Below are 19903 nucleotides of genomic sequence, written 5' to 3' on the forward strand. Positions count from 1 at the left end.
TATTTTTGTATGAATCGAGCATTTGTATATTCCCACCTGTGCAGATGCTCTTTGTCTCTCACTTAGATTTGTCTGATTGCCTTCCAGCAGGCCTGCCCATCCCCTCCCTCTGGACTCTAAACAATTCTGTACAGCACTTCCTGATAAATCTTACATTTTCCTTCTCTGCTTTAAAATCATCAACAGTTCTCTATGTAGAAGTTTAAAGAGCTCTGAGCTATTCATTTTCCATTAACTCCAACAACAAATGGGCCCATTTAACAGTCTCATTTATGACTAAGAAGCACAAAAGCAGAGTTATTCCTTATAAAAATCTTCATAAGTGCATCTGAAATCATTGCCTTTTCCAACTAAATTATAAATTCTAAGGAAGAACGTATTCTCATAAGTGTGATGGTTTTAACTCACATCTTCTACTGGAAATTTTTTTAAAGATCATAAAACTCAATATTCAGATGGTCTGAGCAATGGTGGAATAAACTGGATGCAATGGAAGATGTATAAACAAACGAGAACAACTTGCACTTTAAACACTCTGAGATCTTAGGTCAGGGGCGCCTGTCGGAAAACTCACACCATCACATTCAGCAAGAGGTCTGAAAGTCCTGGGTTGATGCAAACTTTATAAAAAGGCTCACAAGCCCCTAACCTTTCCCTTCTTCCCCTTATGACTCCTCAAGGCACGGTTGGGTCTTATCTAATTCCTCATTTAGGCAGCCTGGTGTCATTTGCACATCCTTTGTGCAAACATCCAATTACTTACTACACCTGTAAACCCTGAAAACTGTCCAGGCAGAATTCTCGGTCAAACCTAATAAGTAACTATTTAACTATGGTGAAGTATTTAAAATCATCTCTGAAAAAGAGCGAAAAACAACTTTTACAAATGGGTACACTTGTGTGAGCACCTGGATGAACTTGAGAGAGGTGGTAAGTAGTAACAAAAATGACTATCAGAGGCAAAGACAGGTAAAACAAGAATGGGTGTGTAAAGCAGGATCAGATTATATAGAGAAAAAAACAGACAAACAAGGCTGCAAAATGATACATAACTTTTGCAGGGTGAAAGCCATGTAAAAAAGAGTTATTCCAGGAGACCTTGAAGCATTCAAGGCATACAGTGATTATCTAAGATCCCGGGAATAAATCTGGAAATGGAATGAGAAGGATTAACAATGTACCATAACAGCTGGAAAGATATTTAGAAGATAGGTATTATCTTGAGGGAGATAAAATAACAGCTTCACTTCTTGAGTTATGGATATTAAAAAAGGTTCTAATGCTTTATTTAGCTTATTTGCACAACATCCTCTAACATGTATGCTGTGAAGCAATGGAAAGGGCATGGATTTTGGAAGTAGACACACCCACACATGATGGGAATCAAGGCCAAGAATGACTCTGGCCTTAGTGTTTGGCGGGTAACGTGATTGATGCTACTCACAGAGAGATTTAAAAACCCTCTAAACTTAATACATATTTTCTGAATTATTAGGTGGGATTTCAAAATCTCTTTTAAGTATGATATGCTTCTGATCCGGGCCACTTTTTAGATTATTCTGTCCAGGAATATGGGAGTGGTAATGAGCAGGAGACCTCCCTAGGATACCCAAATTGACTAAGAACTGCCTACAAGACCTCAGGCCACACAGTTTTGACAAGCCCTTATCTAAGCTCAAGAAAGCATATCCTTGTCTTTAGAACTCCTTTACCTAGGAGTGCAAGATTTAATGCAATATTACCCCAAGCATGTTCCCTTCCAGGTCAGCAAACTGCTTGCTACTGGTCTGTGAGGAGGTTAATACAGAAATGGAAACTTGCAGAGTAATACGTTTAGCTCTCTTGAATCTAAATAACAGAAAAATAGGAAAAAATTGAGCATGCAATGTGCAAATATTTTTATATTTATTTTTCTAGTAATTCATTTTTATTGTACTCTAGAAAAATAACAGTGCAACTTATGGGGTTGGGTGGGGAGCATCTTTCACCAGAGATAGTGTGAGAAGTACTGATTTGGAAGTCAAAGAGTAGATAGTGGGCTTATAGGAATGGAGGCCCGAATTTATTCTAGGTCTTAGGACTCAGGAATAAAAGCAGCCCCTGTGATTCACATGATTGATCTCAGTTCACAGGAAACTCAACTGGAGTTAACATCCTGTTAGCAAAAAGGATGTGCATTTTGCCCAAGAGTGAATATTCGCTCCTCTGAGATCCAGTTCAGGGGTTGGCTGCTGGTCAAGAATTCAGGACTTTGGAATGAGTATTTCTAAACTGCAGTTATCAAGGTCAATAAATCTGACCTCCACGTTTTAGTTCTTACCCTCTTGACCTCTGACAGCTTCTAACATGGCTGACCTTACTTCTTCCCTCGGTAAACTTGGCTTCAATGACACCATACTCACTGTTTCATGTTCATTCTGGATCTTGTGGGGAGAGCCTCCTTGACCCAACCATTAAACATCTCAAGGCTCAGTCCTACTCTGTTCGATCAGATTGTTTTACTACCGTACTCAATTCTTCATGCTCCACTCTACCCATAGCTTCCCTCTGACATTGAGTTTGATTGTGTCACTTGATTTGGTAAATGGAATATTAGAGGACAAGCAGAAGTTTTAAGAGGTTGCTCCCTCACAGTCAAGTGAAAAAGAATATGCTCTGGTTAGCTTCTGGTCCAAGAATGATGAACAAACATGTAGAGCAGGCGGGAACTGAAGCAGCAGCCCAATGCCAAGTCTACCTAACCCAGCAGGTCCCAGCACAGCTGCAGCCCATTTGTAGACCCAGGAATGAAAAGACAAATGTCTTTAGTTGTAACTTACTATGATTCTGAGCTCACTTATTTCACAGCAAAAACTGCCTCACGTTCTACTCACTCACTCTAGACTCTCCCCAAACCCTATCTTCACTCCAAATCCATATCCCATGGCCTACTCTCTGATGTCTCCATTTTGTAGCTATCAAAAACCTTAAACTCAGCATGTCCAGATTAGAACTTGATTATTTCCCTCTGTCCTCTTTCATTAAAAGCCTACACCATGTATCTAAATGTACATCCAGACTGGTGAAGCCTCTCTGGGCCCCTTCCTAAATCCAATCCATCAACATAAAACTTTCCTTCTAAATATTTCCCCAACACATGTACCTCATTCTTGCACCAGCACCAACCTAGTCCAAGATCATTCTCTCTCACATGAACTGTCCTTCCTAAATCCACATCAATACCCACTGCCACACCTGCTTAAACAAATCCCCCTCAATGGCTTCCCAATGCTTCCAGGAATAAGACGAACATCCTTAATAGAGCCGACCAGGCCATGGGTAATCTCTCCAGGGTCCACACTCAACTACTGCCACACCTCCTTCTGCTCCCTGCACTTTAGGAAAACCAGTCTTCTTCGAACATGCCAAGTTGCTCCTTCCCACACAGAGAATCTGGAAGAAATCTTCCAAATAAACTTTCTTCCAAATCAACTTAGGACACTCCATTGATGTATAAGGAAAATAGGACAAAATATTTAAAGTTGGGATAATTGTGGAAAGCCTGCCCATATAATCACCAGAACTATATCTCCAATGACACACACAGATTTACTCTTAATTACTACAGACCCAGGCAAAATAGTAAAGTATCCCCCTAATATGTTTTCTCCTAACAATTTTCTTTTCTTCAGAAAACTCTGACATTTTCCTGATACTTTTTCCACTTACTACAAAGAGGTAGTGTTTCCCAGGAAATACTGTCTGAGCTCTGGAATCATTTTATCCTGGCACAAGACTCGGTAATCCAAGTTTGTTCTATCGTGTAAGAGCCAAGTTAACAGACCTCCCTGGGTCCTGAATTCCTTATACCTAATGGTAAGAAATAAGCATCCCCTACCATGCTGAGTTGTTCTGATAATTAAAAGAGATATATATTTATGATCATACCCAACTTTCCTCTCTGTCATTCAGTTAGTAGATGCTTCTTGAGCTGCATATCTCAGGATACACTTTCTTCCTCAGGAAGAAAAAAAAAACATCCAGCTCATCTTCATGTTCTTTCCTGGGTAATGAGGCCCCAAATGATTACTTAGATATTCTGCCTGGACTTCAAACCTAGAAGTCCATTTTCCCATTTGGTCCATTACCCTTCTCAAGGGATATTCTGCTTCTCTGGCATTTTAACTCTTGAGATCAGTACTTGTCTGGTTACTCTGCCACATCTTCCTAGGCATACTGGCCTCATTAGCTATGCCTCTCCACCCACTGTTGTCCTCACGAGGGGTGTAAATGCAGGCTATGGTGTTTGGAAAAATGGATGTGGCTGCATAAGGATGCGTAAGAAAGACAAAGCTAGAGTCCAGTTCCAAATAAGGTTTTGTTACAAACATGATTATCCACTAAGGAGTTTAGTTCTCCAATACTCTGACAATGTCTTTCCTGACATCTGGTAGACTCATGTAGGCTCTATCACTGTACTGCTTCCCAGAGTCCATGAATATTCCTAATGATGCAGGTGTTCTTTCCATAAGACCAACCACCACTGACATGATGAATGGTTAAAGAAAAATCATCAGACAGTTGACACCCTCTGCTCTTGAATTTATTTGGGGGACAAGGTCTTTTGAAGGCAAACAATTGGCTTTTGCTGCTTGACACTTATCCCAAGCCTGGGATCTATGCTCTATGTTTATGTGCATATGTGATGTTTGCAGCAAGGGAGAAGAATCCCAGAACACCATTTCGGGTCAAGATGCAATTTAATATTTTTTTCTAAACACAGGCACTGCCCTGTAAGTTAATGGAGTCAGGCACTATTCCTCAAAATGTGTTCTTAGAAAACACCAGCCTACAATTCTGTAGTTTAAAAAGTATGACTCTCCGTTAAAACTACATTTAAATAATTTATATGACCAACCTGCAAATATTGTTGACTGAGTCTTCTGGACAATGGTGGTGACATTTGCAACGCAAGATCTTTGGACGAGGGGTGGGGGCTGTACTCTCACCATCCTCTTTCTTGGTGCCCACATTTAACTTTCCTGAACTTCGCAAAAGCATGTTATCAAGTAAGTTTGCTGAAAAGAAGAAAGAATAAGAGTTTAAGTATCTGTGGGATAGACCAAAGTCTGCTATCCAAAGAACAATGAGATTAAACAAAATATTCACTAGTTATGATACTTACAGATTTAAACATAAAACAGATGTTTTAATGATTTCGACATTAGAAATCATATAATTATTACAATTATATATGTCTCATATAAAATACATAAATTCTCATAACCCTTTCAAGATAGCATCCTACACATTAAATTAGAATAGTCGTCTTTGAGTGCAAGGAGCTCAATGAGACACTAGCATATATATTATCTCTACTCCGTATGGTAACAGTATGGGTAAATATTATCATTCTCATCTGCAGAGGAGAAAATTAAGACTTTAAGTGATCTGAACACACCTAATAAATCATCAAGTAAGCATTTAAACCCAGACTGTCTGGTCCCTAAAACTGCCTTCCTACCCATCTCTTTACTTTAGGTATATCATGTATTTTTGAAAGAAATTATTAGAAATATTTAACATTCAAAATTGGGTAGGATGGTGAAAACTTAGTTATCTCTAATATATATCAAATGATACCTCTTCCCTATCAGCTTTTACATGGAAAGTGTCTTCCTATTAGAGTAGCAATGGTTGTACATCTTTGATGGAAGACACAATAGTAGACATGATCTCTAGAGACAGATTTTCTGAGGTCAAAATTAGGCTTTACTATTTACCAGTTGGTTGACCTTGGATAACTTTATAAATAATCTCGTTGTGCTCCACTTATCATTAAAGTGGAGGTTATTACAACCACCTACCTCATGTCAACAGCTTAGAGTGTATATGTCACGTAGTAACATATTACTGTTAGCTAATATTATTGGAAGGATCTATTTTTTTTTTTTACTTTTTAAATAGTAAGACGGTTCATTAATACAGAGTGACCTATGACTAAGATGGTTTTCATATTTTTCCTCTTTACCACCACTTTTGAAAAGTAATGAAGCTCCAAAAGGAGACATGCATTAACTGATACCTATGATATTTCAGCCATTGTGGCAGGAGCTCTCATACATGCTACGTCACTGCATAAATTGTCAACCTGAGCAATGTTTGATTTAAAATCTCTCTCACAACAAATTGAGCTTGCTTATAATTAAAACAAATCAAATTAGAACAAATTATCTAAAAGATGCTAGGTTAAAACACTGAAATTCTAGGCCAAAGATGCAATATACTCAATAGCATACTATCGCTATTCTGTTTAGCAATAATACACATGCATACATATGCAAGTGTTAATTTCTTAAACCACAAACTAATGCCTCTAGCCACTGGTTCCATCAGAAAATGAGAGTTTTAAAAGAAGATGGGATAATTTTTGCATGGTAAGCTAATTAGTTGAATTCTTAGTGAAAATTGAAGGGGAAAGCAATAAAGTATGTTAAATCAATTTACCAGCATTTCCTCCGATCATTAATTCTAAATTCATTAGATTCTTCAAATTTATATAAAATGTGCACCTAACTTTCTCCAACAGTTTCTTATATTTTAGCCTAGAGAAGACCTGTAGATGGCCATGTGTATATGAGGAGTTTGTTACATACCAAATCCTCATTCCATAGGTCTCAGGTGAGCCAAGGGAAGTGAATATTCAAGATCCCAAGTGATTCTGAGACAGATCATGTGCAGACTCCACTCTGAGAAACCCGGGACTAGATTAAGCAAATAATATTTACTTAATCCAACCATATAATTTATCGCAAGAGATGTATACTTTCTCTATACAATAGGACGCTTATCTTTAAATTCTAAAATAAATCAAACATATTGTATGTTAGTATCTTATATTTAAAGTCCTTTGTTACAAGTTCGCCTGCATAAATGCCTCAGCACTGCTTGCAATCCAGGTGCACTGGGTGCAGATAAGCCTATATATCACCCTGCCACACTGGCTTCCTTCTTTTTAAACCTGGCTCTCAATCTTCCTACTTAATGACCTGAGCAACCGCAAAGTAACTCAAAGTGATGAACATAAGATATTTAAAACTTATTACACCCTGCTGCCTTCATACCAGACCTCTTCTCCTTGAAGTTATAAAACAAAATAATTAAAATTAATTTATTATGCATATGTCTAATTAGCAAGTATGTATCAGGTGCCTTTCCTGATCCAGGCACAGACTGAGAATACAGGGTGAACTAAACATAGGCAGGATTTCCCATTTGGTGGCAAAAGTGGCTAAATGGAATCTTTACACTGAATGGTCTTCATTAGAAAAGGAGACATCTTCATACTACTGGCAATAAGATGTCATTTAGTAAGAAACATTTCAAGAAAGGATTCAGAATTTCCTCATATTTTAAATTTATTTAAAGACTGATATGAATTTTAGCTAGAAGGAGGTTCTTTGCAATATTGCTTATAACAGCCCATATTTACAACAGGGGATGAGATAGATCTCTAAAAAGAGAGTCACTAAAATGTTGATGTGGAGTATATTTATCGGCAAGAAAAATATTAAAATGTTATCTTTTGTTGGAAAGGGCAGATTACACAGAGTATTTTATTTTAAAAAAAATTGAACATTTATTTATATTTGAGACAAAGAGAGACAGAGAATGCACGGGGTTGGGTCAGAGAGAGAGGGAGACACAGAATCTGAAACAGGCTCCAGGCTCTGAGCTGTCAGCACAGACCCCGACGCGGGCCTTGAACTCACGGACCGTGAGATCATGACCTGAGCTGAAGTCGGACGCTTAACCAACTGAGCCACCCAGGAGCCCCACACAGAGTATTTTAATTATGACATCCCACTAGAATAACAGGAAAAAAGGCTAAAAAATTGAACCTACAATATAAAAGAGACCAGTACAAGTCTGGTAAGCAGAAGGAAAGCAGTAACTGATCTGACAAAGCCAAAAATGCTGATTCCTAAGCCTAAGGTGGAGAAAAACCAAGAAGCAAAACAATTTTACCACTTAAGCTCAAAAAGGCTCAAGGTGGTACCACCAGTTGCTTTTAGAGGTAGAGTTCAGCTCGGGCACCTGGGTGGCTCAGTTGGTTAAGCGTTCGACTTTGGCTCAGGTCATGATCTCACAGTCCATGAGTTCGAGTCCCGCGTCAGGCTCTCTGCTGACAGCTCAGAGCCTGGAGCCTGTTTCAGATTCTGTGTATCCCTCTCTCTCTGCCCCTTCCCTGCTCTTACTCTGTCTCTCTCTCTCTCTCAAAAATAAATAAAAATTCAAAAAGAAAGAAAGAAAGAAGTAGAGTTCAGTTACCCTCTCTAATTCCCAAAGGCTGGTAACAACATCTCCACCCATCCCACCCCCACATCCCCAACAAAGACTGGAAGAGTAAATCTATTATGCATATCACCGAGATGCCTTATTTTTGTGTTTTATCATCAAGGTGAGGAACTGTCAGTATGGAAAGAGCCCATATGTTCACTATATATATATATATATATATATATATATATATATATATATACACACACACACACACACATATATGTATACATATATGTGTATATATATATGTATATATGATGGAGTGTTTCATATATATATATATATATATATATATATATATATATATATGACGGAGTGTTACTCAGCAATCAAAAAGAATGAAATCTTGCCATTTGCAACGTGGATGGAACTAGAGGGTATATGCTAAGCAAAATTAGTCAGAGAAAGACAAATATATGACTTCACTCATGTGGAATTTAAGATACAAAAGAGATGAACATAGGGGAAGGGAAGCAAAAATAATTAAAAAAATCAGGGAAGGGAACAAAACATAAGAGACTCTTAAATACAGATAACAAACAGGGTTGCTGGAGGGGTTGTGGGTAGGGGGATGGGCTAAATGGGCAAAGAGCATTAAGGAGAACACTTGTTGGGATGAGCACTGGGTGTTATACATAGAGGATGAATCACTCACTGGATTCTACTCTTGAAATCATCATTGCACTATACGTTAACTTGTATGTAAATTAAAAAACTAGAAAATTTAAAAACAAAAAAAAATTTTAAAGGTGAGGGACTGTAGAAGACTAAGCACAGGGGAGAGGAGGGGTGCCACTTTACTGCAAACATTCAGTGAACGTTTACACTGGCTATGGACTCCTCCCGTCCTTTCCCTCTACATGGCTTCCAGAACATGATGCAGCCTGGCTTATCTCTTCTTTACTCAGGAATCTGGCCAGGTCAAAAACAAGAAAATACCTAAAGACAGGGATATTAGAAGTTTCTCAGCGAAACAGCCCTGCAATGTTGTCTTATGGTGAGGCCCACTGGTGACAAAATCTACCCAACGAACAGAGTTGGCAGTCAGCATTTATAGTGATCCATTCTCATATGCATATGCCACTAATTCAGGGTCACCAGATATACGAAGAAAACCTCAAACATCAAAAATTGAAAACACACACACAGAAGAAAGCCACTTGGAAGAAACAAACAGTGGAAGAAAAAAACTTAAAAAACCTATCATTAATACTGTCATCTTTATAAAAAAAATACATTGCATCAGTGAAACAAGAATGTGTTGCTACAAAAAGGAAGTAACAAACAAGGAACTCTAAAAATATGATTGCCTAAATAAAAATCTCAGTCGGTGAGCTGAGATAAAGATCAGGAAATTTCCCGCAATATAAGGCAAAATACAGAGATGGAAGAGCTCCCTAAATTAAAGCATCAATCCAGGAGATTCAAAACCTGAATATATCTAGAAAGAGAGGCTTGAGAAAATAGAGGGGAGGAAATCATCAGATAAATAAGTCAGGTACAGTTCCCATTAACTGAAAATCATGATTTTCTAGTTTGAAAGGAACCATTGAGCATACATAGACCTACAACAAGGTATGTTATCATAAAATTTTATAATGCCAGAGACAAAGGGAGGGTGTGTATATCACATATTGTATATATACAAAAGGTAAAAATAAAAGCGATGAAAAATAAGTGTGGCATTGAACTTTCTACAGCAAAACTGGAAACTAGGGTAAAAAATAGGGTGATGTCTTCAAAATTCTGAGGGAAAAGTGTTTCAAATCCAGAAATCAATACCTGGGAAAATTATAAATCAAATATGAGTAAAGGAAAATGGCATCGGAAGATTTTTCAAGGTCTCAAAGATGCCACCTCTCATCCACCTTTCTCAAGAAGCTATTGGAGGAGATGTTCTGCCCAAATTAAAGTGTGAAACAAGAAAACAGAAAAAAAATAATTTCTGCTATAGGAGACGATCCCACCCAAGAGAACAGAGAATCATACTCTCAAAATAAAGATAAAGGTGGAGAGTAAAAGAAAAGACTGGACAGAAGGAACAACCAGGTCTGACTAAACTCGGGTCAAAAAATTCTGGGAGACAGAGATCCAAAAAGTTACAATTAACAGAGTAACTCAGGTATTTTATTTTATTTTTTTTCAACGTTTATTTATTTTTGGGACAGAGAGAGACAGAGCATGAACGGGGGAAGGGCAGAGAGAGAGGGAGACACAGAATCGGAAACAGGCTCCAGGCTCTGAGCCATCAGCCCAGAGCCCGACGCGGGGCTCGAACTCACGGACCGCGAGATCGTGACCTGGCTGAAGTCGGACGCTTAACCGACTGCGCCACCCAGGCGCCCCAGGTAATTTAAATTTAAACTGAGAATTTGGAAATGAATTTGTGATGGAAACACAGGAATATAAAGAAACAACTAACATTTAACCCCTATATATATATAGCATAGGGGATGGAAATATGTATGTAAGGGGGAGAGAGTGGTAAAGCTTCCAAAGTGGAAAGTCAAAGGTAATGCCTAAAATTGAATAATCAAGAGGTAGTAGTACAATGATTTATTTAGAGATATGAGAAAAATACCAAAAGAAAAAAATGTAAAAAGGAATAGGTGTAGTCCCTACTAAACAGGAGAAGTTGGGAGGATGCTTCAAGAAAAAAGAAGGCAGTCTCTTTATGTTAAAAGAAAAAAACAGTAGGTTTTGAAATAACGTATCTCATATGAGTCAGACACTTAACCGACTGAACCACCCAGGTGCCCCAGTAGTTGGAGCTATTTAAAAGCATTTGCAATTTGCTTCTCAGTTCAAAATAGGGAAGTAATTAGTCTTCTCTCCTGGTGTGGAATAAAGAAATCTGTGAGCAAGGAAAAACCAAAAAATCAAAACCAAAAAAAAAATCCACTAACAAGAAATATGCCTAGAAAAATTTCATTAATGGCTATACCACTGGACCTATGAACACTGGCTTGGTAGTGACACTAAATCCACTATGGTTTACCGTATTTTATGTGTTTGTATACACATGTGTGCCTCATTCTCTATTGCAAGCTATCAACAATCCATTTTGAGGTATTTTGTAGAACATTCTAAGTTAACTACTTCAGTTATGAATATGGAAGGATACCTGAATCACTAGCTCCAAGCAAGTTTCATAGTCAAATCGTGGCTCTCAAACACTGGACAAATCAGTTAAGAAACACACTTTCTATAAAAATTGTGAAAATGACATAGTGCTGCATAATCTTTCTAAAATATTTAACACTAACATGCAGTCAGAATATATGCCATTTTACCAGAAACACATTCCACAAGAACAAAAAAAAAAAAAGGAGAAAAGAAGTATTGCTAGTTCACAATAAAGTTACCATTTCTATAAAGTGAGTTAACAGGGGTGCCTGGGTGGCTCAGTTGGTTAAGCAGCAAACTCTTGATTTCGGCTCAGGTCATGATCTCACTGTTCATGAGTTTGAACCCCGCATAGGGCTCTGCCCTGACAGTGCAGAGCCTGTTTGGGATCTCTCTCTCACCCTCTCTCTCTGCCCCTCCTGCATATTCTCTCTCTCTCTCTCTCTCTCTCAAATGGATTTTTTTTTAAAGTGAGTTAATAGATAAGATCCTGAATAAGCATGTATGGTTGCATTCATACAATGTAACCTGAACAAGTAAAAATGGTAAGATGGTAAAATGATTTCTTTAATTAGCATTATTAAATAAATTAATAGTTAAATGCAAATGAGACAAGTGGAGAGTTCTTCACTTACTTTTGCCAAAATAATCAAATCAAGGGAGGAATTTATGTAAAAGTATGCAAGTGCTACGTAGGAGTCAATTAATCTATGTGTGTTTAACTCCCTGTGAAATGAAATTCATTATCACACAATTAACAATATTTCCAATTGTGAGATAAAATTAAAATAATTTAGTGATCATTTGCAGGTTAATAGGAGACAAGGGGGTAGAGAAGCAGCAGCAGCAGCAGAATGATCAAATCTGATTAGACTCATTTTAAAATCTAAGAACATTGTTAAAAAGAACAATCATAAGATCTTTTTCTTGAGGTAGAATTGACATTCAACATTATATAAGTTCCAGGTGTACAACCTAATGATTCGATATTTGTATATATTGCAAAAAGGTCATCACAGTAAGTCGAATTAACATCTGTCACCATACATTTGTTAGTTTGTTTTTCTTGTGATGAAAACGTTTAGGATCTCCTCTCTTGGCAATTTTCAAATATTAACTACCGTTGCCATGCCGCACATTAAATCCCCAGGACTTATTTATTTTATAACTGGAAGTTTGTGCCTTTCGACTCCCCTCACCCATTTTGCCCACCCCCACCCCCTGCCTCTAGCAACCACCATTCTGTTATCAGTGAGTCTGGCTGTATTTTGTGTTGTTTTATAAGCTTTTACATATAAGTGAGATCATCTGTTATTTGTCTTTCTCTGTCTTATTGCACTTAATATAATGGCCTCACTCAATATAATGGACCCATAAAAATCCATCCATGCTGCCACAAATGGCAAGATTTCCTTTTTTTATGGCTGAATAATGTTCCAGTGTGTATTTATCTACCACATATTCTTTATCCATTCATCTATCGATGGACACTTAGGTTGTTTCCATATCTGGGCTATTGTAAATAATGCTGCTATGAACATGGGGGTGCAGATATCTTCCAAGTTAAGTATTTTCATTTTCTTTGGGTAAATATCCAGAAGTGAAATTGCAGGGTCATATGGTAGTTCTTTATTACATTTTTTGAGGGGGCTCCATACTGTTTTCCATAGTGGCTGTACCAATTTACATTCCTAACAACAGGCACAAGGGTTCCCTTTCCCCCACATCCTCGCCAGCATTTATCTGTTTCATAACAACCAGTCTAACAGGTGTGAGGTTAAATCTCATTTCGAGTTGCATTTCCCTGATGACTAATAATGTTGAACATCTTTTCATGTACCTGTCGGGCACCTATATGTCTTCTTTGGAAAAGTATCTATTCAGATCTTCTGCTCATTTTCAAGTCAGATTTTTGTTTTTTACTATTGAGTTGTATGAGTTCATTATGTTTTGAATATTAACACCTTATCAGATATATGATTTGCAAATATTTTCTCCCACTCAGCAAGTTGCCTTTTTTTAATGTTCATTTATTCACTGAGGGAGGGTGGGCAGTGAGGAGAATCCTAAGCAGGCTCTGCACTGTCAGCACAGAGCCCAATGCCGGGCTTGAATTCACAAACCATGAGATCATGACCTGAACCTAAATCAACAGTCTGAAGCTTAACTGACTGAGCCAACAGTCAGGTGCCCCAATATGTTTCCTTTTTTTATTTTGTCAATGATTTCCTTTTGTGTGCAGGAGCTTTTCAGTTTGATATAGTCCCACTTGTTTATTTTTGGCTTTAGCTGCCTTTGCTTTTGGGGTCAGATCCAAAAAATCATTGCCAAAACTAAAGTCAAGGAGCCTATGCCTAGGTTTTCTTCTAGGAGTTTTATGGTTATAGGTCTTAAGTTAAAGATTTCAATCCATTTTGAGTTAATTTTTGCATATGATATAAGACAATGGTCCATTTTCATTCTTTTGCATGTGGCTGTCCAGTTTCCCCAACAGCATTAATTGAAGAAATCATCTTTCCCAATTGTATATTCTTGGTTCCTTTGTCATAAGTTAACTGACCATGTATGCATGCATGTGTTTATTTCTAGGCTCTCTATTCTGTTCTATTGATCTATGTGTCTGTTTTTATGCCCAGTACCATACTGTTTTGATTACTATAATTTGTGATATACAGTTGGCCCTTGAACAACATTAGTGTGAACTGTGCAGATTTTACATATAGATTTTTTCAATAAATACAGTACAGTATTATAAATGTATTTTCTCTTATTTATGATTTTAATAATATTTTCTTTTCCCTAGCTTACTTTATTATAAGAATATAGTATATAATACATATAAAATACAGATACGTGTTAATCAACTGTTTATGTTATCACTAAGGCTTCTAATCAACAGTAGGCTATTAGTTTGGGTGGAGTAAAAAGTTATACATGAATTTTTTGCTCTATCGGGGGGGTAGGTGGGGACAGGGTCAGCACCCCTAAGCCCCACATTGTGCAAGGACCACCTGTAGTTTGAAATCAGGGAGCATGATACCTCCAGCTTTGTTCTTCTTTCTCAAGACTGCTTGGGCTATTTCGAGTCTTTCATGGTTCCATAAATACTTTAGAATTGTATGTTCTATTTCTATGAAACATGCCATTGGAATTTTGGTGAGGATTGCAATGAATCTGTAAATTGATTTGGGTAGCATGAACATTTTTACAATATCAATTCTTCCAATCCATGAACATGAAATATCTTTCCATTTGTTTGTGTCTTCAATTCTTCCATCCAATGTCTTACAGTTTTTAGTATATAGATCTTTCACCTCTTCGGTTAAATTTATTCCTAGTTATTTTACTCCTTTTGCTGAAATTGTAAATGAGATTGTTTTCTTAATTTTTCTTTCTGGTATTTCATTACTAATGTATAGAAATACACCAGATTTCTGTATATTGAATTTATATCCTGCAACTTTACTGGAATTTATTTATTAGTTCTAATGTTTTTTAATTGAGCTCTTAGAGTGTTCTACATACAATATCATCTGCAAATTGTGGCGTCTTTACTTCTTTCTTTCCAATTTGGATGTCTTTTATTTCTTTTTCTTGTCTAATCACTCTGGCTAGGAGTTCCAATACTATGTTGAATAGAAGAGGTGAGAGTGGGCATCCTTGTCTCATTCCTGATCTTAGAAGAAAAACTATCAGCTTTTCAATTACTGAATATAATTTTAGCTATGGGCTTCCTGTATATGGTCCTTATTATTTGAGGTAAGTTCTCTCTATACCTTCTTTACCAAGAGGTTTTTTATTGATGCATTTGTTGATGCAATCAACAAATGGATGTTGATTTTTGTCAAGTGCTTTTCCTGCATCTATTGAGTTGATCATATGATCTTTATTCCTCCTTTTGTTAATGTGGTGTACCACACTGATTAACTTGTGGACGTTGAGCCATGTTTGTATCCCTGAAATAAATTCCACTCAATCATGGTGAATTATCCTTTTAATGTATTGTTGTATTCAGTTTGTAAGTATTTTGTTGAGGATTTTTGCATCTGTGTTCATCAGGGATATTGGTTCATAATTTTCTTTTCTTGTGGTGTCCTTGTCTGGTTTTAGTATCAGGGTACTGCCTGCCTCATAAAATTAGTTTGAAAGTGTTCCCTCCTCTTCTGTTTTTTGGAAGAATTTGAGAAGAATTGATAATAATTCTTCTTTAATTGTCTGATAGAATTCACTAATGAAGTCATCTAGTCTTGGACTTTTGTATGTTGGGAGGTTTTTATTTACTGATTAAGATCTTCTTAATAGCAAGTTCCCATTTGAGAAAAAGGGATAGTAAGAAACTGGACTGTTTTATCTACTGTTATCATTATGAAAAAAATTATTTAAAAAATCACTTTCGTATAAAGCCATTCTAAATTTGCTCAAAATCAAACCAGCCTCACAAACATAAGCCAGACATTTTCAAACATCTGAAGCAACAACTAAGGCATAAAAAGCACAATTATATGTATATAAAGAATAATGATTTTATAAAACCATGAATTTAGCCAGATAATAATAATGCTAAAATAAGAATCAGAACAAAAGACAAAGATATATATGTGTGTGTATGTGTGTGTACACACACACACACACACACATATATATATATATGATAAATGTGAGCATTTAGATGAACAAAGGAATAGCAATACTGGAGATTTACCCCAAATATTAGATGTCTGATTAAGACAATTGTCAAATTTTATTTTACATATTTTATTATATTTATTATATTTTTAGTATCTCTCCACTTGAAAAAGGAGAAAGGCAGACTTTAAGAGACAACAGTGTTTGATTTAGTCAGCTAATTCAAATAATGTAAGATCTTTATTAATTAGGCCCTCACTTTACTTGATTATGTGTTAAATTTTATATAAAAGATAATCAATGAAAACAACTGAAAGATTATCATTAAAGAAACGTTAAGTACAATTTAGTACATCGTATTTTCTAAATCAACAGGTGAAACCATTAAAATTTGTTTTCTACTAAGGAAAGCTAAATAGTGAATGACTTCTACTTAAGTTGAATAAAATTTCAACAAAAGTGATTATTTCTTCTCAGTAGATTTCCAGTCAATTATGGCTTTCATAGTTAGTAACAGAATTATAAATAAACCTGACAGAAAAATGTAGGGGTAGGGGGGCAAATGGAAAAGCCTGACTTCTAGAATTTTCTTAGAAGTAAATACCTCACTGAATAAATTACTCTTTAGAAGCTCATTCCATTTTTCACTTTCCTTCCTCCCTCCTACCATCCCCTCTCCTCTGTGTCTGTCTCTCTAATACCAATCTTTGCCCTAACAGTATGAATCCAGACACTTCAGATGTTGTCTGCTTGACATAGCTGGTTACATTACAGTTAATAAGGTAGTTAACTATCCAAATTATGATGGTAATAAAAAGTAAGGTTGTAAAAACCAATCTAAAATTAGTTCTCATTTTTTCAGAGGATCACGAGATCTTTAGAGAGCAAATGAACCACAAGATCAGTTCAAGACATGTTTGTGTGTGTGTTCTTAATGAATTACAACTAAATTATATTTATAATCCTTACGATTTTCATACCTAAGAGAGATTTATTCCTTGCAAATTAATTCCTTGCAAATTAATCAAACTTCATGAAGTAACCTAATGATCATCATATAATAATGTGACTTCCATTGAATTACAAAGTTTAAATAGGAAGTTATTTTTCTTTAGTATCTTGATATATATATATGTGTATATATATACATATATAATAGGTATATAACATATTACAGTTATATATATGTTTTCAGCTACTTTATAGATTTGTATATAGCTATATACAAGTTTTCTGTGGTATCTCTTCTTGTATAAGTTAGGAAATAAGGCAGTGTTATAAAGAGTTTCTTTAAGGTACTTACTTATTTGGAATCAGTGGACAATTAGTTTGTAGCTTGGTATAAACACCATAAAATAACTCATTTTTGATGTATATGCTTAACAAATCAATTATTTAAAAATATTTCTATATTATTTTATATTATTGTTTACTCTTCCACATGATTTTTATAGAAAAATGAAACAAGATTTTCACAAAAACTCAGAAAACACAGAAAAATAAAAGTAAATGTAAAAAATGAATGTACAATAGAACAACTTTCCAAGAGATAAATTTTAACTTCCATATTCGTCCATTATATTTTGAAGTATATTTTATTATATTAAAATTTTTTTCTTAGTAACATTCTTATCACTTCAAAATTATCATAAATAAAACCGTTTTAAGTTTGTGATATAAAAGATGGTTTCATACGTCATAGTAAAGAGAATATCAGAATCCACTGTCACATTAAACCATAGAACAATCTTTATGAACAACATAGATAATTAAGGACACTTAAGTTGCAAAACACAAGGCACTGAGAATTGGATTAGATTCTTCAAAATTCACTGTCAGATGACATCTGATTATTTTGTGCCACAGAATCTACTAGTAATTTGTTCTTCTTTCTTCATTTCTTTTTCTTTTTTAGCTTTCTGCATATCTCAAAAATTAACAAAATTTTAAGTGTCTTCACTGTTATACCCCATCTTCACCAGAGGGCAGGCAGGAGCAAGAAGAGAAACTGAAATTCCTATCAAACAAGTTTACACTTCAAGTATCTTGGGTGAAAAGATTAGTGAAGAAACATTTGAAAGCACTGAACTGGCCAGTATTGCTTTGGGAATGATCTATTCTATTCCTTTCATGTTGTTATGATAATAAATAATGTGAACTAATGTCCATTCCCTTTCTCAAACAAAAATACATTGGTTAAAAACAAAAGCTTATGATAAGCAGGGATAAAATTTGAATCAGAGCTTACAAATAATATTAATCTTTAAAATAACTTTAGTGATCTCAAATAAAAGGTTTAAATAGATAACCAATTTTTATTAATTTTTATTGTCTTCATTTAAACCTTGAATCCTTTAACTCAGTTCAGTGACTTAATTTACTGTCTAATAAGCTAATTCAGTTCAAAGACCTGACCTCAATATTCATTGCCAAACCCTCTTTTATTGTACGAAGCCATTTTCAAATAAATTTTCTGTGTTGTCTGCAACAAGGACTTAGGAAAAATATATAGGAATAAAACGAAACCCAGTCATCAATAAAAGGGATATGTGCCTAAACTCTTAAAAGTAATCAAATACAGGGGCGCCTGGGTGGCTCAGTTGGTTAAGCGTCCGACTTCAGCTCAGGTCACGATCTCACGGTCCGTGGGTTTGAGCCCCGCGTCGGGCTCTGGGCTGATGGCTCAGAGCCTGGAGCCTGCTTCCGATTCTGTGTCTCCCTCTCTCTCTGCCCCTCCCCCGTTCATGCTCTGTCTCTCTCTGTCTCAAAAATAAATAAATGTTAAAAAAAAATTAAAAAAAAAAGTAATCAAATACAAATACAATTCTGATTCAAAAATACCAAAGCAAAATCATATATTTTAAGGGAAGAGTAGACTTTCTCTTATTAGCTGTAATGTTATCTGCACATGGAAGCCTTTCTCCTTCAAGAGTCTCAGAAGTCAGAGGAGAGAGGGACAAGGTAAGATTCCGTGGTGAGTTCCTGAGAATACTATAGAGGGGGATGAAATGTCAGATGAGAAATTGGTATCAGGTATGGTCACCAGGCAGCGGGCCCAGCCTTGACCAAGACAGAGGATGAAACAGTCAAAACAGTTCAAACCCAGATCCGCTATTCCCTCGCTCTCTGCCCTTTGCTAGTCACTTTGCCTTCATGGAGGAGCAGCGGCACTCACTGGTTTGCCATAAAGACTGGATGAGATATTCCCAGGAAAGGCCTGCCATAGTTCCTTGCAAGTAGAAAGAGCGAATAATAGTACATCACTGTCATTTGCTGTGCTGCGTAAGCTTATTTTTCAATTTTTATGTTCATTCTTCACCTTCTTCTTTCTCTACCTCAATTCTTTTGTTCCTTTTCCACACTCCTTCATCTCCTACATTTTTATTTTCTATTTTTCTTTCTTTTTCTTCTTTCCCCATCTTCTTTATCTCATCCTGCATTTCCCTTTCTCTTCAATTCTCCTCTCTTTTGCTTCATCTTACTTACTTTTAGTTTCCCTTTCTTTCTAGACTCATCCCTGTGAGCAAAAAGTCTTTAAAATACAGAGTTTTGGGTTCAAGAAACATCGAGAATTTGTGCAAAGCCAACTACTATATTATTAATTTTCCTTTTTCCTGTTGTGCATTAATTATTTAGCAAATAATCATTAAATCCATTCCATCATAACACAATGGCCCAGAACCCTTGAAAAGCCCCCAACAAAATGACAATCTTGCTGCTGAGACAAATCGACTACATGTGGAACATGGTGAGACAAATCAACTACATATGGAAAACCATAAAACAGTATATGAAAACAATCAAATAGATGTCATAATGCCACATACAA

The 19903-nt window shown here is 36.1% G+C and overlaps 1 protein-coding gene across 12 annotated transcripts in view; it reads right to left on the bottom strand.

Annotated features, from left to right (window-relative positions):
• BMPR1B (bone morphogenetic protein receptor type 1B) overlaps positions 1-19903 on the bottom strand; it is a 144603-nt gene that overhangs the window by 42964 nt on the left and 81736 nt on the right. For 10 of the 12 annotated variants that reach the window (XM_045472458.1, XM_045472413.1, XM_045472449.1 and 7 more), the window contains one exon: positions 4898-5057. In XM_045472458.1, coding sequence (XP_045328414.1) covers positions 4898-5012 — 115 coding nt within the window. In that variant the 5' untranslated portion in view covers positions 5013-5057. Of the gene's footprint in view, positions 1-4897; positions 5058-6635; positions 6762-19903 lie in introns of those variants that run through there. The other 2 variants (XM_045472439.1, XM_045472404.1) reach the window with 1 other exon arrangement.

This window comes from Leopardus geoffroyi, chromosome B1, assembly GCF_018350155.1.
Source record: "Leopardus geoffroyi isolate Oge1 chromosome B1, O.geoffroyi_Oge1_pat1.0, whole genome shotgun sequence".
Classification (NCBI taxonomy): Eukaryota; Metazoa; Chordata; class Mammalia; order Carnivora; family Felidae; genus Leopardus; species Leopardus geoffroyi.